This window comes from Berghia stephanieae, chromosome 4, assembly GCF_034508935.2.
Source record: "Berghia stephanieae isolate SIO BIC M18660-M18661 chromosome 4, UCSD_Bste_1.3, whole genome shotgun sequence".
Classification (NCBI taxonomy): Eukaryota; Metazoa; Mollusca; class Gastropoda; order Nudibranchia; family Aeolidiidae; genus Berghia; species Berghia stephanieae.
The window spans coordinates 18,728,976-18,756,096 of record NC_088363.1 but is presented as its reverse complement, the minus strand read 5'-3'; the positions used below and the strand labels follow the sequence as shown (position 1 = coordinate 18,756,096).

The 27,121-nt window shown below is 33.0% G+C and overlaps 1 protein-coding gene across 50 annotated transcripts in view; it reads right to left on the bottom strand.

The window, feature by feature from the left end:
- Window positions 1–27,121, bottom strand: part of LOC144970157 (C-Jun-amino-terminal kinase-interacting protein 4-like) — a 57,715-nt gene that overhangs the window by 3,297 nt on the left and 27,297 nt on the right. For 8 of the 50 annotated variants that reach the window (XM_078909506.1, XM_078909484.1, XM_078909483.1 and 5 more), the window contains 12 exons: window positions 23,134–23,313; window positions 22,165–22,393; window positions 20,922–21,071; window positions 20,099–20,276; window positions 19,010–19,219; window positions 12,494–12,752; window positions 12,030–12,110; window positions 11,405–11,472; window positions 9,795–9,946; window positions 8,652–8,823; window positions 8,008–8,121; window positions 7,003–7,230 (listed from right to left, as the gene is read on the bottom strand). In XM_078909506.1, coding sequence (XP_078765632.1) covers window positions 7,003–7,230; window positions 8,008–8,121; window positions 8,652–8,823; window positions 9,795–9,946; window positions 11,405–11,472; window positions 12,030–12,110; window positions 12,494–12,752; window positions 19,010–19,219; window positions 20,099–20,276; window positions 20,922–21,071; window positions 22,165–22,393; window positions 23,134–23,313 — 2,021 coding nt within the window. Of the gene's footprint in view, window positions 1–2,286; window positions 2,323–5,639; window positions 5,697–7,002; window positions 7,231–8,007; window positions 8,122–8,651; window positions 8,824–9,794; window positions 9,947–11,404; window positions 11,473–12,029; window positions 12,111–12,493; window positions 12,753–15,371; window positions 15,408–17,397; window positions 17,485–19,009; window positions 19,220–20,098; window positions 20,277–20,921; window positions 21,072–22,164; window positions 22,394–23,133; window positions 23,314–27,121 lie in introns of all 50 variants that reach the window. The other 42 variants (XM_078909501.1, XM_078909482.1, XM_078909503.1 and 39 more) reach the window with 10 other exon arrangements.

The window sequence follows — 27,121 nt, the reverse complement described above, 5'->3', positions numbered from 1 at the left end:
TCATATCAGCGCCAGTAAAAAGGAAGAAAATGGGATAGTAAAAAGTTCTAGAATTACAATTAAAGCACAAAAGAAAAGGTGAGACAAAGGGGAATTGGTTCAAATAGGGAACAGATGTAGATTCCAAAAGCACACCGTCAAAGTACTTAGTTTGAGATCACCTAAAAGACACAAGCACAGATCCGAACTAAGAGGAATACACTGAAATGTTTACAAATCATATAATATAATATGTAAACTAAACATAATACAATGCATAACAGAGAGATGATTTACAAGGAAAAAATATCATCTTCCAAAACTATAACTATACATTCGACTGTTTCCCTCCCAGCCAAGATCTCCAGCAAGGACAAAACTAAGTAATCTCATTCCAAGACAACGACCGGAAACAATTGGAAAACGGGTTGGGGGGATAGAAGACACATCATGTACCTCCCTGCCCACTATGGGAGGTCAGGAACCCCACCCAGTTGTCAGACTGTCATATAGTGCCAACCAGACAATAGGTGCAGGATTCTCCCCAAAAGATATTCCCTCAAATGCTAGCAAAATATGAATCGATGACTAACATCTATTACTATATTTCACAGAGAGGTGATCTTACAAGGAGAAAAATCTTGCCCACACGCCCGCCCACCTTACCTTAAAAAAAAAAAAGCAACTGACATTAAAACTCATTAAGGACTCAACGTATTAGCAAGAATTTTAATACAAAAGCTGAAAGCAGGAGGGAGAAAACAAATATAGGGTGAGAGAAGAAATCTTTTCAGCCTTACCCTTCGCTATTTGTAGTGTTCATAGTTGACTGAGAAAAATGGCAGCGAGTCATATTTAAGATTTTGCATACTAGTAGTATTAACAACTGTAACCATGTCATTTCCAATATTGATGACGTTGTTTTCCTAATTTTAGATTGTATCTGATAACAATGACAAGAATTCAAGTTATCACCATAAATAATTTATCCCACCCCCCACCCCCCCCCCCACACACACACATGAAATTTTTTATATCATTAAAGGTATCTTCCTATTGCATGCGACTGGTGGATCTCATATATTTGATCTGATTGGCATGCAATAGTAATAACCTTTACGCCATGGCTGTGAATTAACTCCTTTTCTTTATGAAGTTTTTATTCAAATAATATTTGTTTCAACATGAAGTGAAATTTTTTAGATAAAAACCTATCGATTTGTATCATTAACTCTTTTTAACTGATAATGTTGTTAGTTGTTAATGCATAAAGTGGACAGAGATGAAAGCAGCGGTGGCCAAGGAATGTTGATACCTAGTTTATTTTCTTTATTCAAAATCAGTTTGTGATATTTATAATTAAACATTAGATATAAAACACACTGAAACGATGAGCAAATCAAGGATAAAAAGGCCAAGCAAGGTAATCAATTAAAGTGTCTTAATATAGTGAGTGGAATTCACTTTTTAATATCTAGATGAGATATTAATAACCCCAAAAACCTACATAAGTAGGTCAGAAAATATAAATCTTGCTTCAACTCCAAGACTGAAAGCAGTCACCTTGCTTGAGAGACAGTTCAACTAATTCATCTTCCAGGAACCCTAAAAGCTGCACATATACACAATAGTTCAATTTGAACAGCTTTACCAGTTGATCAAAACGGGTTTTGTTTTTTTTTTAACGGCATAATAATAGTATAAACGTGACTGCATGAGGTGGTCTGATTACTAAAGGATGGACAATTGCAAGAATTCCTTATTCTACAAGAAAACAAAACAATGGTTTTGGTTAAATTTGGTGAAACAGTTCACTAATTGAAATAATCCTTGAAGATTACAATATTTGTTTTGGAAACATTCCCATAATATGCTTATAAAGACTAGGACTTTGTCTGAAGATCCAAAATGCAATAGTGGTCATTCATTTTTCCAATTCCTACAGGTGTGCTACCCATTATACTCAAAAGTAAAAAAGAAAGAAAGCAAATGGAAAAAAAATTATAACTCTCATTTGCGTTCAGTCTGATATTCATGCCAGGTATGTAAAAGCGATGAAAATGATAGAAATTGAAGGAAGGTGGGTGATGGGAGGTGGGGAAAGCTGAGAGACCACAGAGGTAGAAAGAGAATAATGAAAGAGAGATATTTCAACTATGGTTGGGGAAAAGATGGTTTGTTAGGCACTGTAGAAATCAAGCCGCATGATAAAATGGTGTGAAAAAAAAGGATTATTCACTGTTTGGAAAAAAAATTGATACATTGATTATGATTTCTTTAGAAATAAAATTGTGCCAAACACCATACCTGCATGCACAGTTGATTTTTTCATTTTCAGCCTCGCTAATATGGAAAAACATAACGAAAATGAATAAAACTAAACATCACTAGCATAAATGAAAGAAAATATGGACATAACAACAAGGAAACTTAAAAAGTAGAAATTTTCCTCTTAAAATAAACAGGAGTCACAATTTTTATTTAATGAGCTGAAAAAAAGTATTCTCATTTCTTGGAATAGATATTTCAAAAACAATTTGTAATTTTCTTTTTCTTAACGACAATAATTGTTTTAATTTCAAACTGAATAAATTGATTTTTAAATTTGCTATTAAGAGCAATTACAATAATTTCAGATTAAATCAATGAATTGGAAAAGGAATGTAGAAGATGATATTAGTAGCCCCTGAAAATGATGATACATGTGAGACTTATTCAAGAAGACTTCATTGTTGCAAGGTATCCATGTATCCAGTTAGAGACCATTCAAATTTCTCACCCAATGCAAGTCACACAACCCTCAAAAAATATTTTTAATATAACACCATCATCTCAGAAATTTTTTATATCAGGGCGACCTTGATACTTAACAACCAATATTAAATTTAATCTAAATAAATGTCTTCATTGAGGATACTCAATTTATTTTTTAAACATCAAAAAACACAAATTTACTTTCTTGATTATTTTGACTTAAAATTCAATTTTCTGCGAAATTGCGATTTAAATTAAATACTATCTTTTAAATATACACACACAAGTTCGGACTAAAGGCCAGAGGTATGGCCTATCTCAATTTATCAAATTAATATATAAAGTGTTGCTATTGGTTCTTGGTTGTATATTTTTACATTTGCATATATATATGTATACATTGTCGCCATAGATTCTCAATTTGTGTTTATACATTTTTATGCATGCCACGTCTGTAAACGAATTTCCATTTTTTTGATGAATAAAGTATATATTATTATTATTATTATTATTATTATTATTATTATTATTATTATTATTATTATTATTATTATTATTATTATTATTATTAAAATGTATTCCGACATAAAACTAGATCTTTAATTTTTTTTTAAATGATGTGTGTGTCATGCATTCTATTCATCGATTATCCTCTCCCATGTGAATTATGTACTTGTCCCAAACGAGTGTACTTTCCAAAGACCTGGCTAGGTTCTTATGCCTAGAAGAAACCATGCATGTTCCATTTAAGAGATAATTTTCATGTAATCCTCTCAATATAACGTCATATTCAATTATTGATATATTGTAAAAAATATAACCAACTGAATCAGTGTGCTATCATGTCGGAATGAAACAAGATGCTGGAATCTGAAATTTTAAAGTTATAAAATACAATTAGTGTACTGTCTTTCACTGATACAATTTGAATCCATGGTTTCCATCACTGTGACCTAAAATCCAATGTTTTGTCAGCTTGCTCACCCATGTATAATATCAAATTGAGGTTAGTTTACGTACGGGACCCTGAGGTTGGAATGAATGGAAATTTTGATTTTGAGTTGTCTCAGACAAGACAAGACGTGCAGATAAACAACTCTTATGACCCATTTCTAATCTTTGCTTGAGAAATTCTCATGTTTCTTACTTTAATAAAAATATAATCACATATGTCCCATCGTGTCCATGCATAGTAAAATTAAAACTATTAGCGTTTGATATGACTGGATTTTATTGTCTGGATTTATTGTCTATCTGTCATAAGTATTCTGAGAGTATGAAAATAAAGAAGTGTAACTAAATGCCAGAGACCAGGATCATTAATTTTTCATTTTCTAAAAATCTTATTATCCAAATTATTAAATCCTATTCTATTCTTTTAAATGTCTCTTATTGCTTCAAAGATACCCTTTTCTTCTTAAAGTCAGATGCAACATTTTAAAAATGCACAAACTTTTTTTTTTTTTAAAGAGACAACAAAGAGATAAAATGAAGCACTATCATCAGATGTACTAAAAGCTGGACAAATGTGTTTGAACTCAACAGTGCACACTTATCAACTTATATCAATGGTATGCTTGTGTGAGGAATACAATTCTGACTCTCAAGTATAATAATAATAAGCAGGTGTGGTATATAATGACGAACAGATCACACTCATATTCCACCATGTCTTTAAAATTAAAAAAAAGGAAAGAAACAGGAACTAAAGGAATGGTTCAGACAGGTTTCTTATAATTTCAATGAAATTCTCAAGATTAAATGGTGGGAATTAACGGGCTAAACTAAATCAAGATTTTTTAAAAAGGAGGCTGGTAAAGAACAAAAATTGATTTTAGAAATCATCATAATCATCATCAATAATCGTTTCTATTTCATAAACTAAATTTTTTGTGTATCAACCTGCAAACCTCTCTTTGGATTCAAACTTCAAAACTAAATTCTGTTACAGCACTTCAAAAATAAACAAACCAATCCCCTATCAATTCTTGTATTTGAAGTCAAATGTTAAGATGTGACGCTGTGTCCAATATAAAAAATGTATAGATTAACACCATGAAACACCACAAAAAGAAAAAGTTAACCATCATTTAAAATTATAATAGGCTACTTACAAAATCTAAATCTAAAGTAAAATATTTTCATTGAACTTAGACTTGGTTCAACATTTGATTTCAGGAGGGTTTCCAAATAAACAATAAATAAAAGGGTAATTGAGACAATTCCTATCAAAATGAATGGATGCAGAAAAAATTCATGAGTGTCCATATGAATCAAAACAGAGTTTCATGAACACCTAAATTTCATTATTTTTTTTCCTTCTATTTAAAACATTTGTAGTCATTGATGTATTTCTGGAGTTGACAAATGTCATATTATCACATTCCAATTTCTCTAAACAAAAAACTACAATTTCTAGTTGCTGACATTTCACCCATTTACACAAACATATTGTTTAGAACTATATCATAGTCTCCTTTCAAAGCTAGGATTACTGCCAGCAAGCGTATTTAGTCAATATGGAGGGAAATATACCATTTTTCTTTCAGACCTTTCAAATAATTAAAATCTGCAAGAGCAGTATCCTTAAAAAGCAGCTGGTTTTGATTTAGCTACAGCCTTAAATCATCTCCATCTATTTTACACGATAATGGAATCTCAACATCAAGCCAGTTACTAATCGGGAAAGTTAATAGAGCAGCCATTCAAAGAAAAATTCATTTTAACAAAAGCCAGGAGACACAGAAGGTTGGAGTGGGTGTGATGGGTTAGAGTGCCCAAAAAAAATTTTAAAACAAAGGAAATCGAGGAAATGGTTAGGTGTCCTCTGCAATACACACTACATAGACTATAAATAACCATTGATGTTAAACTGTAAGGACACAGAAAGATAAGAGAAAAATCACTTGTTTTAGATGCACCAAATGAAGAGGTAGTTTTGACATTATTCGGGAGGTCAACAGCTGAAATGGACACAAGTGTTAAATGGAATTGTGGAAAGTCAGTGTGGTTCCTTAATTACACATTAAGTTAGTTCCAGAATTTCATTGTAGGAAATCCTATTTTAAGTAAATATTATTTTTGTGTGAATGTCATCTCTTAAAATTCTGAACAAAAATTCCATATGACCCTTTAAAACGCACTCGTTTCTGAAAATGATTAACTTTATTTCCCTTTTTTGATTTTTATTTCTAAGGCATATAATAAATGTACAAAACCGTGTTCTAATTAGAAACATGTCCATGTCAAAATATTTCAAAATCAATCACATATTTAGCACTGATTAAAAATAGCATTAAGTATTAAAGTATAGCCATCTATAATGCTATCAATAACGAATACTATAAGGTGATGAGATTTACATACATAAAGAAAGAGGATAAAATAGAACAAAGTGTTAAAGAATAATGCTTAACATATGTAAAATAATATCACACAGTTCAAATAAGTTTTTTTTTAAATGTAAGTCTTTTTGACACTACAGAGTTTTTAGAAATACAATTTTATTTCAAACATTTGTGTCAAAAAAATTTTATTAAAAAATATTTCATTCACACAGTTATTGGTGATTCTTTTATATCCAAGTGTTTTTTTCCAAAACAAAAAGCAAAGTATCTTATTTTAGACTTTTTCAGAACAACAGAAGCAATGATAATGCTATAGCAATGCTTGATGACAACAACACCATTTAAAGAAAGATATTGCTTGGTCTAAAATGCTATAAATTATACCGCAGTTCATGGATGCTTGAAAATCAATATTCAATCAAGTTCGCAAAAGCAGTCAATTTACATTTGGGGTTGTATACTGTAATAACCAGGAAACTGTGTGTTCTTCTCCTTTGTAATTATTCTCTTTAATATTGCCAAAAAGGAATATTTCCGAAGAGGGAAATTCTTAAGGACTAAAGATGGTTGTGACGTTTCTGTTCCCAGTATATGTACATTTCATCTGAGTTCATCAAACTTCATGGACTCAGTTCAAAAGAATTCACCAAACCCCAAACATTCAAGCTAAATATGTGAATTATGTTATAATGTCATCAACAAAGGAAAAAAAGATAGGAACAGAGATTGAAATATTAATGTTGAACATGATGCGTTTAAGAAATAAAAAGGGAAAAACAGGAACAAAATGAACAAAACTGCTATGTGAGATTGGAATCAATTATGATGGCAACTTACCTACTAAAAAATACCAAAAATAAGAAAGAGAGAGAAAGAGAGAAAGAGGGGAGGGAGAGAGAGAGTACACAAAATACTTCTTTACCTGGCACTGACACAAAGAACTTGACGGCATCTTTATGACCATGGAAAGAGAGTTGTGCCTGAGCCATGGAGCAGTATGGGATAAAACTGCCAGGGGTGACACTGTCTGTCTTGCTATCACTGTAGACACGAACCACACCACCTGGCCGGCCCCCACCACCTAATCCTCCGAGTCCTCCGCCACCAGTACCAAGACTGACTGAGGTAGTGATCATTGGTTGTTTGTTGTCTGTGCAAAGAAAGGTGTTTTTTTTTAAGTTCGTTAATATGTCTTATATCCTTTGACACACTTCCACATATTTTAACAGACAAGGCAGGAGAAAAAAAATTGGGTTTATACTTCAATACAAGCTACTCATATGTTTCAGCTCAAATTTTTACAATTTCATTTTTTTTTTTCTTGGTCAAAAATTTTAGAAACAACTGGTCAAAATATGTAAGAGAAAATGAAAAGAAGAATGTACTCTTTTATACTGTGTCTATTTATTCAATTAATGATGTAATGATGTTAAAGAGGAAAAGAGTTACCAAACAATGAAATAAAAGAAAGAACTGCATTACTGCCAGCTGTAATGTTCGGGTGGGTACATATGGTTATATAAAACTACTATAATATACTCTATGCTTGATAGAAAAAAAGAATTGTTTATAATATTTATTGAAAAAGTGAGCATACAGGATTGCCAATTCAGGAAGCAAAAATTTACTGAACTTTTACGCAAACACAGAGACCGACCCCTTTCTGAGTGCTGAACTCCAGTAAAAAATACATTATTGACTAACTTTTTTCTCTTTAGCAGGAGATTGGAAAATATACTGAGGGTTTTTAACATACTAAATTCCGTAAATATACAGAAAGTTGGAAACTTTAACAAAGTTTTGCATACAATTTATCCTGAATTTCTAAAAAAAAACTTGCCCCTCTTCTGACAGAGAAAAAACAATTTTTTCACATTTATTTTGAAACAAACTAATAACTAATAGAGACATGATTGGCAAAACTTACTCTCAGACAGAGGCACTGAGATGATGACTCCATTACCAGTTCCAATCCACAGACGATTACACGAAATCAACATGGCTGTGATACGTATAAAGGAGAAACCTAGTTTGCCTGTACCTGGATGATGAGAGAGTGTGTGTGTGGGGGTGGGGGGGGGGGGGGGGGGGGGGGGAGGAAGAATTATTCATTATCTTTTTTCATTTGTTGCAATATGTAAATTTGATGTACAAGAAACATGATAACCAATAAAGCTGATAATACGACTGATTTTGAAAGGGTGGGTCCGTGGCTAAAGAGAAGAGGTTGGCAAATGGATGGACAAGTATATGAAATAAGTGTACGTGAATAAATTGAATGGATTAAAGAATAAATGGATGAATACAGTTGCTGACAAATGAATGGAATAGGTGCATAAATGGGATAAATTATCTTCATATGGGAGTGAATGAATGAATAAGATGTAATAAAAGATAAATTCTTAAGCTGGAATGGAAAGATAAACAAAGGGCTGTATAAAATGGTGGCTCCATGAATTGGTAAATTGATTGGAAATTTTTAAGTCCTCCTCTTCCTCCTCTTTCTTCTTCATCATCATCATTACTAACATGATTGATATCATTATTATATCCTTCACACTCATTGCTTACCAAGCATCTTGGAGATGTATGGTTCAATATCCACATCCTGTAAGTGTTGGTGGGTGTAGGCATGGTACAATCTCAGTGTGCTATCCAGTCTGATGGACACCCAAACACCATCTCCAACCCAACACAATTGCCGAACACAGCTTTCCTTTCGTGGATGGGCATCAAAACTTTTCTGAAAGGAAACAAGAGCAGATACAAAAATGATATAACAGTGCAATGATCCTTGATGGCTCAGAGATGAGATGGAACATTTTAAAAGGGTAGTCAAATTCGCCCTTATTCTGTGCAATTTGACTCACTTTTCTTTATTTCCAAAGAAGTAAATCCATCCACTTCTCAGCTAATTCATATTCTTTTTAAAAAGTCTTTCCATGAAATTGGTCAGATTTGACTTATACAAAAGAGTCGAAGCAGCTGACTGGAACTCAGCTTAATCACAACAGTAGTTTAATTGGTACAATCTGTCTAGAATATAATTTTTCTTTATAAGTGGAAGTGTTTAAAAAAAAAAAAAAAATTCCCTTTATTCATCCCATAGGAGAAATTTGTCTCTTGGGTCTATTCCAAGGGAAGACTGGAATAACCCAGGCGTCAGCCGAGCTAGGGCAAGGTGACTTGCTCAAGGCCACACAAAGCAAAGACCGTACTGCTGAGCCACGCTGTCCCCAAGCAAAACATTCATCTATTCATTGGAAAAACTCCAAAGCTTCATCAAACTTGTAAAACCAACAAACTTTCCCAATTAACCGTTAACAAAATATATCTATTAAAAGGAATAAGAATGCTATTATTCCATGTTTTAAAAAGAACTGTAAGCTTTGCAATTTACTGCACCATTGAATCACTTAAAATCAATTCCCTTTTACCTTATTTCCTAGACTCTACAAATTGAGTGTTCTTAGAAGCAACTAGTAATTAAGAAGAGCACAGATAATGGTGCAATTACTTGTTTGCCATTGACAAACAAGCTACGTTGGATTAAATTGTGTAATGTGTTTCAAACTATGGTGGAACAGGTCTCCTGTGCCTTCAGATTTATAATGGATTTCTCAGACATGAATTTGCTGACATTTCAATATAAATGTATAATCATTTTAAGTCATTCAATGTGTATCATATTTCTAAAATTACAAATTCCCTTACCTCCACCTTCATGGACTGTGGATTGACAACATGGATCTTGTTCTTGTATCCACACCAGACATCCTTGCCTGCCACTACAGTCATACAACGAATTGACTGTTTAGGTTTACCCAAATCCAGCAGGTGGTAATTCAATAAATCCCACTGGCCATCTGGTAACATCAGTGAGATAACAATTTGGTGATCAATCTGAACCTTTCAATAGTTGTGAAAAACAACCAGCTCATGACAGACTAGAGTCTGAAAACACTTTTATTTTTAGAGTGGCAACAGGCATTGATAAAAGAACACCCCTCTCACAGTTGGGCAGGAGCTGCCATATAATTTGGATACTGAGTTCGATTCCCATCACTGCGTTCTCTTTTGTCTTCTGACATAATAAGACACTTTATTTTTTGCTGTTTTTTATTGTCTTAATTACAATCCATTACATATGGCTATTTTTAGAGTACCAAAGGTATCAGTAAGATCAAATGCAATAAAAATATTTTCATGTCATTCCATTATTTATTATATGTCTCATAGTTGAGGTAACCGCCATCTATCAAATATGGCATCCATCTCCTTCCAGTCATTCTATAGTCCACCTTTTTAGTGCTACCAATGTGTCGTAGGTGCTTTGCCTGACGTCCATGCTCAATGAACATAAGCAGTATTGAATAAGCCATCCTATCTAATGACCCTTTTATTTAGTATCAATTTTATCAAGAATTCAAGTCAAGTCTACAACTACAATGGCAAACAGAAGGTTAACAATCCTATCACTGAAAAGAAATGACTGATGCAGTTGAAAAGTCTGGGATGCGACATATAACCATTGCAGAGGAAATTGGCATACCAGCCAATTCAGTCTCGATGATTTACAAGAAGCGTGACCACTACAGGGACCTCTACTTCTCTACATCAATTCGATGCGACAGAGTAACGTCAGTGGAAAGCGCGACATGAAGGGCCATACTTATTCCAGATTGTCTTGCTTTGTTCACAGACATTTTTTATCATTTGGTTACACTCTGGTTAAGTTGATTTTCAGTTAAGTCGATTTAAAAAAATGTTCTCCAGGGCATCGTCTTATCAGGAGTCTACTGTATATCTTTTTTCTTTTTTCCAACAATATGTAAAATGAGCTGTTGTATAACATTGTTATAATTCCACTTTAGACTATTACTTCATTTATTTAGTAACTTATCCACAATCTCTCCCTTCTTCTCCTATTTATGATATACAAAAAATAATAGTTACTTTGTAAAAATAGGATTGATGCTGGTTAATGTGAGGCCACAACAATCAACAAAAGATTATTAATCCAAGAAGTCAAATTATTTTACTTATGGTTTATCATATCCTGATGTTTATTATTTTGCCTATCATAATTCTCTGTTAAAAATACAATGGAAAGTATTTTATGTCACTAGTTATGAAACAATAGTCAACCTTATACAAAGTAGTTGACCTTTAACATCAACCTAAGTTCATAATGAGTGACTGCAGCCTGCTTATTTTGAAAGACCTTATTTACACTGGTGCAAAATTGTTTTACGCTTACTCATCTTGTTTGTAAAACCTGAGGTTTATCTTGCATTTTCTACAAATGGAGAGTTTACACCTACCAGAAGCCCTGTGGAAAATGGCAACGGTTCCATCAGCCTGGGACACCAAAACTCTTCCCTTGACATGTCTGAAGAGAATATGAAAAAAATTTCTTCCTCTCAGACACTACTCTGATACATTTGTCTGATCAAAAAAAAAAGTAAGCTTTAAAAAATAAACATTCTTTGAACGAGCACAATAGACTAAATGATGAGGATAAACCATAAATTACTGCAACAATGTGCTACATAATATTTGTATTTGATAAAACTTGGGAAAACGCATTTAACGAATTGAAGTTATATTTATTCAGCTTTTATTTATATCTTACTGTGATATAGAGTTGGCTTATATTATATCTTAAAGTATGGTTTGTTGATAAACTATGAACTGAAACTATATTTTTTAGCTTTTATTCATATCAAAGTGAATGGGTTGTTGAAAAAAAAAAAAGATAATATGGAAAGCCCTCTAAATTATTCAAAGTAATAAACAAAATTGAAAATAACAGTTTTAAAAAAATAACAAAATATCAAACACAAACGTTTCGGGCTCAAAATCCTTCTTCATCCAACAACAAAAACAATAAAAACAGAGAAATATTTCTCTGTCGTCTATCTCTGATTTACACTGAATAATACTTACACTATTCCCAAAATGGAGTCTCTAAGTTTAACAGAGTGGAGACATTTCTTCCAATTGGATACAGACGAGTGAACATACAAGCTGGAAAACAAAACAAATTTACTTCAGAAGTTCATTTTGAAAGTAGTATAACCAAATAAAATACCAACATCTATTTTCTTCTTCTTTTTGTGCAGAAATCAGAACTTTTATCTTAGACTATAAGGTCTAAATTTTCCTTTACCGTAATTTGCTAGTCACCAATAACTGTGCCATCAGTGTGACTTCAAATAAAAAATGATCCACTTAATTCTGATCATATTACCGCGTCATAGACTTGATTTGGACAACAAGGTGAAACAATGCTCATTAAACTTTTAAGAGCAAACTCTAATGAATTTTCAGACAATAAGATGATGAATGAAAATACATCACTTTTTTTTCTTTTAATTAAGAGATAAATTTCCCTTTGTGTACCCTCTTACCTTCCACTTTGAGATCCCATCCACATGGTGGGAAGGACACTACTCAATTTCTCTGTCTCCTCAGTCTGCAGGAAATTTTCTGATGTCCCTGGAGACGTTCTCCCATCCTGCACCAATTCCGGATTGCTGGTACTGTTAGGAGGAAGGCGAGAGGTGTGGGTGGGGGTGCTGGGTGTTGAGGACGCTGGGGAACCCTTGGCTCTATAGACTTGGGCTGGGGATATTTCCTCTTCTTCTGCTGCACCCAGTGGATCTCCCTCTACAAATTTGGAGTGGATGTTTCAAACATAAAAACGATAACAATTTATTTTATTTTATTTTTTATTCAAGAAGAAATAAGGAAAAGATAATGAATATAATAGGATACACTGTGGAAAAGACTATAAATTTGATCAAATGGTTTATATATAACTACACATTGAATCAGAAACTCGTAGACAAGAGACTTTTGTTTTAGACTTCAAGCAAACTTCCATTACTTTGCAGTTAGTAAAACGTAAGGTTAAACTTGGGGGTGGGGGGGGGGGGGAGAGAGACAAGAAAATATAATCTATCTAGGTAAATAAAACTGAAATGTGAATTTTAAAGAATGTATATTGTAAACCAAAATATAGAGGAACAATGCATTAATTAAAGTTAAGTCGAAATCTATTTCTGAGTCAATCGAGAACTACCTCGAGATCAGGTGATCAGGTTGACCAAAAAAAAAAAAAAACAATATTAGTCATACCGAAAAATAGTCTCTTACATTAATACATCTTATGCTTTACTTCTAATATTGAGAATAAAGGCAAATCTAATAATATGTAATCAGCAGACTATTGGCAAAAATAAAACAGTTTACAAATATATTCTAAGGCTAACAAAAAATATTTAATTTCAAAGTCTCCCACCTCTAAGGGAAACAATTAAAAACATGAATTTATTTATTTTTAATTTTTGTTTTATGGCACATGGAACCAATAGTTTTGTCCCACTCTGGAAATACACTTAGTTTTAAAGCACCATGTGAAATTTATCTAATAAATTATCATGATACTGGCTTTTTAAAAATGAGAACTGATAAAACTGGAAAATATTGGATTTAAGGAAGGCATGAGAAAATCATATTCAGTAGTGACAACAGAACAAATGTATATTATCTCTTCAATGTTAACTTTTATAACCGTAACATCTATTAATTCCATATTTTTGAGGTTGCCCTATAAGCAAAATATTCTTTGGCAGGATAACATCTTGATTGGGCAATAAATCTGGGGGATTGATAGGGAATATAAATACAAACCATCCTAACCAACGCACAAGTAAAAATCTAATGCATCCATGCAAAAGTTTGTTAATCATACACACATTGAACACTTTATTTTGGTTTCAGACGGTTAAGAGAAAGAATGACAGTATAGAGTTGTTTTTTTTAAAAGCCTCTAAATGCAGAAATAACATTCAAACAAATATATAGTCACATCTCGATAATCCAGACTATGAGACATATGATAAAATTCATGAAAAATATCATAGAAAATATTGTTATTGCACTAACTGATGCCTTTGTTACTTTGAAAATTACCATTTGTAATGGATTTTAGTCATTTTTAACTGGTTGTAGATTTTTGATACAATATATTTTGTACATTGCTTTTTACAACTCACAGCTTTTAGTAGCTTAGTATTCACAATTACCTTGAAACAGATTATATTCTCTTGCGTTTCTTAACCGAACTTCATTTTAGAACCCGAGTTTATGATTCAATAGTCAGGGTACCAAATGTATTGAGAGGCATTAAAGTGAGTTTGACACCAGAAAATTAAAGCTACCAGAACTATCCCATCCACTCTCTTTAAGACAATAGGCATACAAAATATAACAGCCATAATTCATTATTTCTCTGGCGGGTAGTGATAAGCATCACCGCCCTCTACAGAACAGTGTCTGTCATCTAAACTACAGTAATGCTTTAAGTTGGTTCTTAATTTGATAATCTGAATAGCTAAAGAGGTGAGGAGGTGTTCAAATTATCGAAATGAGACTTTACAAAATAACCATGTTTATGATAGTATGGTAGGGTCTTAAGCCATCCAATTCATTCCGATGTAAGTCGAGAAGAAATGAGAGGTGCTCAAGGAACTACAGGGACGAACTGATGGGTTGGTGACTTGTAAAATATGTATGGGAAAAAGAATGAGCAATTGGTGTTTCTCAAAGTATTAATTGGAAGGTGGGATGATTACTGACTCCAAATAAATAATCCATAGATTAATTAATTGAATTTTCAGAAACATATTGGCACATTGCGATAAAGGTAGAAAACAAGAGGAAAAGGAAAGAAAATCACATTTTAGAGTTTTAGTATTCTACTTTCAAATGGATAAAATTCTGGGGTTGTAAAGGAGTAAGGAATATTATCATTCAGTACACAGTTCATGGTGTAATGACTAAAGGTAGTACACTCATATGAATCTTTAAATAAAATTCAAAGATGAAAGAAAACAAAAACCCAGGAGCTAAATAAAAATCAAGATAACTGTTCTTCAAATCGAAACCAAATTTTGATAATAAATTAAACACTTATGTTCTCAATATGTCTTTACATATTGGTTTGTAATTAAGATAAAGCCCTTTCTAGAACTTTTGTCAAATAATAAATTATACATTTTTATAAAAACCCTTTTCAAACTCTATATACTGACTCAAAATGATTTAAAATTTTTAAATAAATTTTCGAAAATGTTTCATTTTTATGAAATTATATCATAACTGTTATCTTTATACAGACACACAACATTTATCCACGAATTATGAAAGCTATGGACTAAAACAAACAAATCTTGACACACTAGAATAAGAAGAAGAAGAGAAGGGATTATGGCAATGACTGACCTTCTACGTCTTCAATCACCACAAATTCTTCAGTGCCTGAAAAGGTTAAGGGGGTTGAGGAAAATCACACTTTTCGCATTTGAGGCCACATTTTCACATTTGACTCTTTACAACCATCACTTCATCAGTAGAAGACAATATTTAAAATTATTCCTTTCATACTATTGCAATATCCCCATGCTTTAGTGAATATTTTTTATTGAATGTAAAAATATAACCATTCCAAAGATTTTCTAATTTTATCTACTTCTTTATTTTTAAAGATGTTTCAACATCTTTATTTATACAATGGGAATCCATAAAAACTTTGAAAAAAAAATCGTTTAGCTTGATTAATTTCTCTGGAGTTTTTTTTTTCTCATCACAAGCCTAAATCTCTCAATATCCTAATTGTTTGATCTTTCTTTCTTTTAAAAAAATTTTTAATGTATTCTTCATATATTGTTATTGATCTTTTATCCTCACAAATTGTTTGTTTTCATGCCACTCCTTCCTCTTACATGTTTCAACAATCAAAAATCCTATCGGTAAAAAAAGTTCCAGACCATAAATTCTATATCTATCAAAATCAATATCGTTTACCAATTTGTTTCTTCATTGTTCAACAGCTATCATAATAACAGCTTACAAAAAGCAAACTGAGGGCTTAGAGGTTAATTCACTCATCTTTAGGTTGTGGACGACAGAAATTCCAGGAGACTATTTTATCTTTTCTTACAGTTTACTCACATAACCGTGTTAAAGACAAACTGAAGGAAATGTCATTCAGAAAAAAAAAATTATTATGTGTTTGCAATGGTTTTTTATTCCAATTAAATTTAGAAACATTTATTTTCACGCAATCATCTACCTTTCACTTAAATATCTAATGATGAATTTCCTATATCTAATGATCTTTATTTCACGTTTTCCTAACCCTAAACAAAGGGTTAAAATACAAAAGAGCATTTGATTTCCATCCCGTCTTTGTTTTGTTTATTCCTCTTAACAACCAATTCTATCACCTTACAGATATTTCAAGTATTTTACATGTATCTTTTGGGTATTTTAAAAAACTCCAAATTTAAAAAGAATAATCGATTCAAATCATATGATTATCATATCAATTTGCTTTAGAATTGATGAATTGTAGTTCAGTTTGGCCACATATCAATTTCTGAGTTAAATGATGACCAACATTTCTCAAAGATCTGAATGTGAAGGAAAAGATTGAATTGGATGAATTTGACCCTCTATCAATCGGCTTGTACTCATTAAATTTCTATCTGTGGCAGGTGTGCATTATTTATCATTGTTAATCAAATTGGATCTCTGTTTTTTGGGATTTATTTTAGAAATAAAAAGTTAGTTCATTACCAACATGCCATTCTCAACATTCTCAATTAAATAATTCAAAAACAAAAATATGGATAATCCAGTATGTAATGCCAAAGTTAATCCAATCAGTATGTATTGTGTGGTAATGAGTACCTGGCCGATAACAGCGATGTCTCGCGCGGAAAAAAATTGTAATATCACCTAACAGGCGCCATGTCTCGTCCTATATGTTAAGTGTTGCTTTTAGTCAGGGACCCCTTTTAAAGTGCCTTCAGCACGTTTAATGGATATTGCGATATATAAAAGCTCAACTTTTTTTTTGCTATTGGTCACAAAAATCAAATTTGAATTTGACTTACTTGACAACAAGTACAAACAATTTTTTTTTTAAAAATATAAATGGGGTTTATCAATTTCAGTCACATAAAAAGAAAAAGATAAATGTTGACACACCTCAAAATTCAGCCATTCCTTGAAAAGATATTTCGATCATACACACTTAAATTCATGACAATATTCAGGTATATGTCTTTTTATTTGCCATTATTCGCAGCATGTCATTCTAGTTGTCATAAAACTTTATCCATTCCTATCATTCAAGAGAAAAAATAAACAAGCAAAGGGCGTTTGCAAACAAGAAAGCTGAGTAGAGGGTGGATGAGGAAGTAAATTCTACATGTGATCCATAGGACATGCTGTACAGCATTACCTCCTTCCTGATTCTTCTCCTTACTACTCAGTCCGTCTTTCCCTCCAATTTCCTCTGATAACACTACACCATCTACATCGTCACTGCCTGATCAAATGAAAGCAGGACCAATAGGGATCATGTATCTTTTGTTTTAGTAATAAGAATCATGCGGTAGACAACGGGAATACAAGATATATATATTGATTCCAACTTTAAATGAAATATGAAGATATCCGATAAAATAAAGAGTCTTTCATCAGAAAAAAGAAACGAGCTTGAATTCTGTGATTAAGTTGGATGCTAATAGTATTCTTTTAAATTTAATTTGAAAAGACAAGTAAAACATCAAATCAAATAAAAGGGACAATGTGTACATTCCAGACCCAATTTTACCCAACCCTGCAATATTTTGAGATATTCATGTTATTTTTGCCACTTTCTAAAATATAAAGGTATTGCCTAACTTATTTAACTTAGCAAAGCAGGCACAGCTAAATGAATATTACTATAATTGATGAGAAAGTATGTGAGGATCCAATATAACATAAAGGTAAAGACTAAGAAAAAAACACTTTAAAGGAGAAAATTGTACAAAAGATTTGCTATTTTTCATTCTTGTATGTCAATTGTTTATATCTTACACTTTATTATGAACCAATACAACTAAAAAGCACTGTCAAATTATGGATAGGAGAAGGCAGTTGAAAAATACAGTTATAAAAATATTTTGATAAGTTATTAAATGGTCATAAATGCAGCAAATTTCTACAAAAGGAGGTAAGGTTATCATAAATAGAATTTATTCATTTATTATCTAGTACCCAATACATTCATGTTACAGGTTAATTTATTAAATATTTAATACCTTATACATTTATGCTACAGATATCATAATAGTTAATGTATGATAAAACAAAATAGAATGAGTGTGTGATCTTTCTGAATAGAATGCATATATTGCTGCTTGAAGCTCGAAGAAATAAATAACAATAGTAAAATGTAACGGAACCTTCAATTTGATCAACACATCATATGTATCTGTTAATCAAATCGGAGCTTCTATTCCATTTGACTATTGTTATTTATGTTTCTGAATGAATATTTAGTTGACCTTTCCGTGTATTTCAGTAAGCAAATACAGACTCCTAGCGGCACACCATTACTTTAAAACACAATCACATATTACTCAATTGCTTATGGTCTATGATAGGTTAAACAACCACTACAGCTTACCCTTTTATGGCATTTTTTTATATCACATAAACACCATTTATGTGGTTTATATAATTTGACTGCTATTATTTGTAGAATTTATCACCTTCTTTGAAGAGTAAGTATGGGGAATATTTAAGTAAGATTTGTAATAACAATTGACAGCTATAAGATAGGTATTGATTCGTTAATTATTAAATTGTAGATAACCCATTAAGTAAAATCTCTGCATAAATGTCAAACAAACATTGAGAGTATTTAACAACAATAAAATACATTGACAGTGCTGAATAAAAATGAATGAGATCAAAACAATAGGGGTTAGGTTGAGAGATAACAAAATCAAATCTCTCAACTCTACGATTAAAGCTCCTTCATCCTATTTGTTAATCATGGAAATCAAACAACCAAAACTCACTTTTGGTTTCAGTCAGAGATCCAATGGGCGAAGCAGTCATGGGACTGGATCCTCCGGTAGCACACTGAACAAAGGTAACACCCCCTACACCAATGGACCCTTCTGCATTGATCTGAGAGTTACCAGAAGATACCACTGTTTCTTTAGGGAGGTCTGGGACTTCGGCATTCAATATTTCCTCTGCAACAGGGTAATCGCTTTCTGTGGCTCCTGTGTGTCAGACATGAGAAAATAATTAAGAGATAAAATAACAAAATTTAAAAATTAGTTGCACTCAATTCATCCTTTTTTTTTTGTAGACTACTGTGCAACAACACAGGAGAGCAGGAAAAGTTCATGGAATCAATTTTTCAACGAATACTAGAACACAGTTTTAAGACAAGAGATACTAACTGCGATGTACAACTATTGATGCTATGCAATAAGTTAAATACTCATAACATCTACCAGCCGGATATAATGCACCAACACACAAAACTATGTGTAACCTTAAACGTTTATAGTTGATTGATACAATTTAGTGAGAACTACTCATAAAAATGACTGGCTAAAAACAAAAACAAAGAGCTAAGTCAATTCCATTCCTTCTATATGATCTCAGTGTTTATGCATCCAGGTCTCGTAGATTCATGCATTTTCTCCCTCCACCCTTCCTCTCTCTCTCTATCTCTCAATGGCGAGTGTTTTTGTCCCTAAGTCTCAGTTTAGTTCATCGAAACGGTGAAACAGTTCGCGGACACCCGTGATAATTTGGGAATTCTGTCCTTGTTCGTCAAACCTGTGAATTTGTTGAATGTGTGTTGCACTGTGTTTCAATTATTGCATTAGCAACCTATTTACTAGATGATACATTATGATGGTGAAATGACTCATGACAATCTTCATAAGATTTCTTTTTCAAATAATGCAGGAGCAAAAACAGGCTGAATATTCAACACATATGTGAGGACTACTGGCCTGTTCTTCAACCATACCCTCTTCAAAATTCTTCCACCTTTTCATAAAAAAACGACTCACTCTTTCATCAATAAATATTAAAATTTTTATATGCGTTTTTAACAAATCAATTCCTAGATCTTTCAGACAAACCTGGGATACTGGCGATGCAGAGGATGTGAGAGACAGAGACACGGAACGTTTCCAACACATCAGCTGGATTATTGGCATCAATAATAGACACACGACTTGCCTCAAGGGTGGACGTACATACCCAGACTAGACTAGATAGCTGGTCTTTCTCATCCTCTTTGACATTCTTTTCATGATCCTGGAATAATCACAAAGAGACCTTTGACAGTCGATGATGATGATGATGATGGTGGTGATGATGAAGAGGATAAGGAGGATGAGGAGGAGGAGGAGGAGATGGGGGATGATGATGATGATAATGAAGATAAAATTCCTTACTTTTTCACACCATGGGGAAATTTGTCTTTAGGTATAATTCAAGGAAAGACTGAAATAACTCAGGCATCGGCCACAGTACAGCAGCACCATTAGAGAGCTACGGCAAGTCAACTTGCTCAAGACCACACAGCACAATAGTCCGATTACAGTATCACCAAATGGTTAATGCCACATTAAGAAATGAAGACCATTCCGCTGTGCCTCACTACCTCCCAAATTAATGATTATGATGATAGTTTTGAATGGGGAAATCGTGAGAGGGGCATATGGAATTCATAAATGTTCAACCCCAAACAAACTTTCACTAAATCAAAGACATGATTGGAAATGCCTTTAACATAGACAAGATAGCCATAGACAAGAAATTCAATGTCATGCCGGTAAAATCTCAAAAGCTGGATGTCTGGGTCGTGAAATAATAGTTGAATGTTATCCTTTCTGACATAATTACTCAAATTCCTATCGTAAAATCTATTACTTTCATCACAGATCATTGATAACTGACCTTAATTTCTTTGTCCAGTCTTTCCACATCGTTCTTGGCAGGGGGAGGCAATTCCTCAGGAGGATTTGAATAGAACACACTAGCACCAACAATGGAGCCCCCATCTCTGGTACGACCCCCTGTCAAATTTACCCCTGCTGCACACCAGATCTGATGTGGTTTAAAATAAATAAAAACAATTAGCAAGACACATTAAAATAGTTCTCCATTCACAAAATGCAAAATAATTTCCCCACAAAATTACTGCATCTCCACAACCCAATTTCAATACCTACTGGACAAATTAAAACAGAAATCTTACCTGAAGATTAAAGGACCGCTTGGATATATATCTAAATTTCAATATTAATACAATGGTTTACATCTACATTTCCCAATTGTTGGAAACATGAAAGAAAGGAATAGTGGCAGAACAGGCACTCAGAAGAAATGCTCCACATAACATTAAATTATGACCTTTGTACTAATTTTAGATTCATTTTGTACAATTTTCTTTGCAATGTAAAAAGAATAGCAAAGACTGTGCTGATTATTCTTCCATGCTTTGAAAGAATTGACATATCTAGTCATTTATTCCTTGATACAGCTAACAAAATGGGTCTTGTCTTGTTGAATTGAAACAAGGCCAACCTTTATCATGAATGGAGTTTTTCTTGCTTCATTGATATTTATCATTTATCAAAATGAGTCAAATTACTTGCCTAATCTAACTATTCCTCCCCAATATTTTTTCTACCTGGGCACATTTAGGATAACTTCTCTACCCTGAACATTTTTTTTTTTAAACCACCACATAATCCTAATACTAATTGTAAAAACATAAGTTTTAACAAAATTCAGTGCCTCTTTTTTTACAACGTACCTCAAAACACATTTGAAGAGTTTGATAAACTAGTTTGTAGGTCAGACACATAATAATGGTGAATAAAGCTTTATCAAAGTGCCAGCCAGTGATGAAATAAAACGGTGAAATGAGCTAATAAGATGAGAAAAAAATTCTGTTTCGGGATGAAAACTGATACTGAGGTGGAATTACACCAGGCAGCTGTCATTCTCGTGGAAACCACTTAAATTTCTTTTATTTAAAATTCCGAAAAAAACATTTGTAACGGAGTGCTTTATAATTAAACATTGAATGACCATTTACAAAGATTTAAGAAGAATTTTTGTTTAAAAATACAAATCCAGAGATCTATCACTATTGTCTGTCCTTTGTCCAACAATTCTTTTACGCACAACTCACCTTCCATCCCATCTGGTTCTCAAATAGAGGTCTACAATACACTGGCACAGGCACTGGGATATTGGCCTTCCCTGGCGTGTCAGCCCTGGCCACCTGAGTAGACAATTTGGCAGGCAGACTCCAGCCATACGCCTGCATGCGGCCATCTTCTTTCTTGACATGGGCACGTACTTGTTTGTACTGCTCACGTCTCTCACGTTCTCTTTCTCTCTTTGCCTTCTCAGAAGTTCTGCAAAATTCATTGAATAGGTTTCTTTCAGCTTTAATAAAGAGTGATGATAAATGTGTCCTGAATAATATGTCTTGTCTTCAATTGTGAGAAATCTAAAAATTTACAAGTATTATTTCTCACCCTTGCTTGCGACAACTTATTCAATATATTCTGAATCAATTTATTTTAACAATCAGATTTGAAATGAAAAATTATACAAAACAAGATAAGGAAAATAATTAAAATAAATAATCTAAAAACCCTTAAATATATCAATGCAAGTTTTAAAATCAAGTCATGTCATTACACCCTCCCTTCCCCTCCTATCCCTTAGAGATATTCAAAGGAGTTTAATCTTAGATCACAATCACTGCAGTAAGAATAACCACCGATGGTAAAGATATCATGTTTGCCATCCTCCAAAACTTTTTAAAAATGAAATATGTAAAAAATGGGGGGAAAGATAGAGAACAAAAAATTGCATCATCTAATGGATTTATGTATGTTTGGATACCATGAAATACAAGATGCTGGATGAAAGCCTCCTTATCGTCGATTAACTGGAGTAAGGATACTAAGGATTTTTTTTTTTTAAACCCACAAACATTATATTATGCAGAACAACACACAACTATGCCATTTCAATAATGACTGTGTTGTGAAGGGTTACACGACTATGGTTTGACACAAGTTCATCATATTTGAGCAAGTTGGGAGTTTAAAGATCGATACATTAAAGATACATTTAATAGACTCACAGATCTTCTTGAAGGAAGTCATAAGCCTTGGATTTCGGGTTGCTAGAAGAGCCCTTATCTCGGGACTTCTTGTTGGGATCGCCAACTGGTTGTACATGGGTGGTGGGTGCATTATACTTGACTGTGGCAGCAGGGAGTGGTCGCTTTGGTTTGTTGGAGGAACTGAACAGGTTGCTGAAACTAGAAAGCAACAAGTAAAATTAAATATGGTTTGAATCTCATACTTTATATCTTTATAAATTGCATAGGTTGTATCATTTTTAAACTTGGAAGCTCATTAAAAAAAAAAAAAAACAGCAGAGTTCCTCGGAGTAAAAGAAAATGAAAATATTAGTTTAAAAATGCCATGTGGAACCAATTATCAGGGTTGGCAATTCAGGAGGCAAAAATTCGAGGAACTTTTACACAAGCACATCCACCGACCGCAATCTGGGCGTTGAATTCCAGTAAAAAGATATTTAGTGCTTACTTTTTTCCAGTAAGCAGATATATTTTTTATCATAATTAAGAGGATCTTGCCCATAAGCTGAATGATGAGTGATCTTGTCAACAAAAGAATCAAGTGCCAACATTTGTCTAAACTCAAAGGATGAGTGATAATTTATGTTTGCCCAATATTAAACAAAGTATGTGACTGTACTGTCAAATAAATATCCAAAGATCACAAGGTTATTTGAAACATTTTTAAAAAATGAGCACTAAATGTGGTCAAAGCACTTTACAAGTTGTCCCAAGTCAACAACAATGCTTAATATGTAGACGAGACATGACCCCCCCCCTTTTTTTTTTTTTTTTTTGGACAGAAACAACGCTGTTATTAAAAGAATGTGAGTACAAGTGTTTCTAAGGTTTAAACTTTGCACTGCACACAGCTGGGCTCTAACCAATGAGGTTGAGTGTCAAACCACAAGAACTATGTGGGGCTATGTGGTCTAGTGGCATGGCACTCGCTTTCGGATCGGAAGGTCCCGAGGTCGAGCCTCACTCGGTGCATAGTTAAGTCCTTGGAAAAGGCTCTTTACTTTGTCGGAAAAAAATGTAATATCACAGGTGTCATGTCTCGTTCTACATGTTACTACGACTTGCTGTTGGTCAAGGATTCTTTGTAAAACGCTTTGAGCATGTTTAGTGGATATAACCCTATATAAAAGCTCAAGTTTTAAGAACACAAATTCATTCAACATTGGGCAGAGAGGAACGAGATACCAAGACATTAAGGTGGTTCACAATGATTTTAAAAGACAAGTCACTGCATCAATGCCAAATCTGTATTGCAGCAGATACACAAGGTATTCAGAGTGTAGTTACAATTGAAGCTATTTTTCTATTGACAGCAGTCCTTAAGTGGCAAGACAATTGGGGACAGTATCAGTATCAGCATAACTTGTATTGTTTTTCATCCTATACTCGGTCTGTTGAAAAAAAATCCAATGTATGTTTCCTATGGAAAGCAATCCATGACTTCTGATATTAAGACTTACCCATCAGCATGTCACACAAAAACCACCTGTTAAATTATTGTAATAGCATGTGTCAATGTCATCACTTCAACTCTGCCGTCCAAACGAATAATGATGTCCTAACACGTATGAAATTTAGAAACCTGAAAGATCCTTCACATCTTGTAACATAATATGTGGAATTTAAAGACAGGAAAAACATAATTTGTGCTGCTTTTAAGTCATCCTATCTTTGACAAAAGATGCAATTAGGTACAAAGAGTTTACTTAAAAGAAAAACCTTGAAAACCAGAGCTGAAGTCACTCTAGCTAGAGACAGCAGAACTCATTTCTACAGAGACAAAAATTAAATCCAGAGGAAATACTTCAATCAACACATTGAAACGTAAGCAAAGAGTTCATTTCTCCGGATGTTCAATGCAAGGGAGAAATTCTTATTTCCACGTTCTTAATCCCCACCACCACCACTAAAATTTGCCTTCACACAAATACAATTTAGTAAGTCTTCCCAAATTCACAGATATTTTCTCATCATCTTCATCTTTTGCACAATTGAATTTGAGTAAGAAGCTTTCTATCATCTTATAAGCCCATTTCACCTGAGCACACCTTCGCTTTTCCACAGAAAAAAAATATATCTAAGAAGGCATTTGGGGAAAATTTTGAAAAAGTATTCTTAAATTATTCCTGTGAAGCGCACACTCTTGAATTTATATCAGTAAAAGGGTAATATGACTTGTAAATGCAATTGTGTCTGCCAAAGGTCCAAAGACCAATCTAATAGTCATCCAACACTCCCTTGCTCGACAGAAATATGGAGAAACACTGAGTGATGCAGAGCATATGGTACTACACTGTAGGGCGGTCAGTTTTGAAGGATTTTGACATGGTCTATGAAAGTGGACCAGCCTTTGTTGAGTGGATGGATAGACATTTGATTGTTGAGGTCATTGGATGCTGCTGTTGTTGCTATGACAACAACATGACATGAGGCCAGATGAAGGGTGAAAAGTATCTCCCATCATAATTTTTTTAAAAGTATTGTGCACATGATAGGGATAATTTTATTGTATTATTGACCACATCATGAACCAGTATCTCCAATGAAAGCTGTAAATTATAATTCAAAGCCATTTTGTCCAAAGCAAACCCCAGCCTACATCCAAATTAAAATTGACACTACAATGACACATAAAAACACCAAAATCCAACAAAAACCAAGATTTGAAATTTGACATTTTTTTTATTTACTTCACCTCTTTCTTTCTTTTTTTAACCTTTATTTCAATTCACCATTGTCATTTATTATTTATATTTTCGACATTTTATGAAACAATTCATGACCACCATTAGGAATTTTAACTTTTTTAAAATATAGCACAGCCAGTTTAACAACATTAATTATCAATAGGGATCACCTCAGAGACAAAATGGCTTTGAAATGGAGATTTTCAAAAATTTCATTTTTAAAGTCTTGATATTTACAACAATCAAAATCCTCTTCTTTCTTTGCTACTCAATGCTTCGCCTGTCCTGATTCATTTGTTAAGTTTTTGTTTGGCCTTTACAAAAAAAAAAATATGTTAAGTGCTATTTTCACATGCCTCCTTTGTGACTTTTTTATGGCACAATCACGTAAATAAATACAAGTATCATTCCAGCCGGCTTTGACGAGTGCGAATAGGTGCATTTGGATGTGGTGGGTTGTATTTTATCTTATGTGATAAATAAGCAATGAAATGACATCAGAAATTAAGAAGAAATAAGCCACAATAGGAAAAATGTAAAACCCAACACATTTTTTTAGTTTTATGTAAATTTGCTTACAAGTTGTGATCGCTGATTTATGAAACAATGGGCAGGGATATTTTTTAAGTCCGCATCCAGATGAGGGAGAGAAAAAATAAATGAAACAAATATTATGATAAAAATTAAATTAAATGAGTCACATTAAATCCTTGAAAAGAATCGATCACTGTAAACCACATCCGAGATAGAACAAAGCACTTATTTGTCACTGTGTGATCCCCCTTGATTTGACAGCAAGTGTAGTAGCATTCAATAAATTAAAGCACTTGGTTCTAATATCAACATATCAGATATAAATGCACAAAACCATTCAAACAACGCATACAGCATTCCATACACAGTGAAAATTCAGTGATTGACCTTTCGCTCTCAACATAAAACCTCATTCCAAAAAAAAAACATAAAAACACAATTGAAATGAAAATTATGAAATAACTGTCTTTTTTTTTAAATTTTGCCAATATAGTATTTTAAAAGAAAATTTGAATAAGTTTATATTTAAACATAAAAAAGCTTCAAAATATTTCAATATTATGTTTCAAAATACATGCAAACACATTTTGACCTAGTTCTCTCAAACCAAAGCATTGCCACTAACATTTGCATGCAGTCTCAGATTTCAATAGACCTAATAAGAATCATAGACCCTTTACCATTGGTTTTCAATCGCCATTTCCTTGATTGTTTTGCAATGTTGTCATCTTTTAGTCAACCTTAAC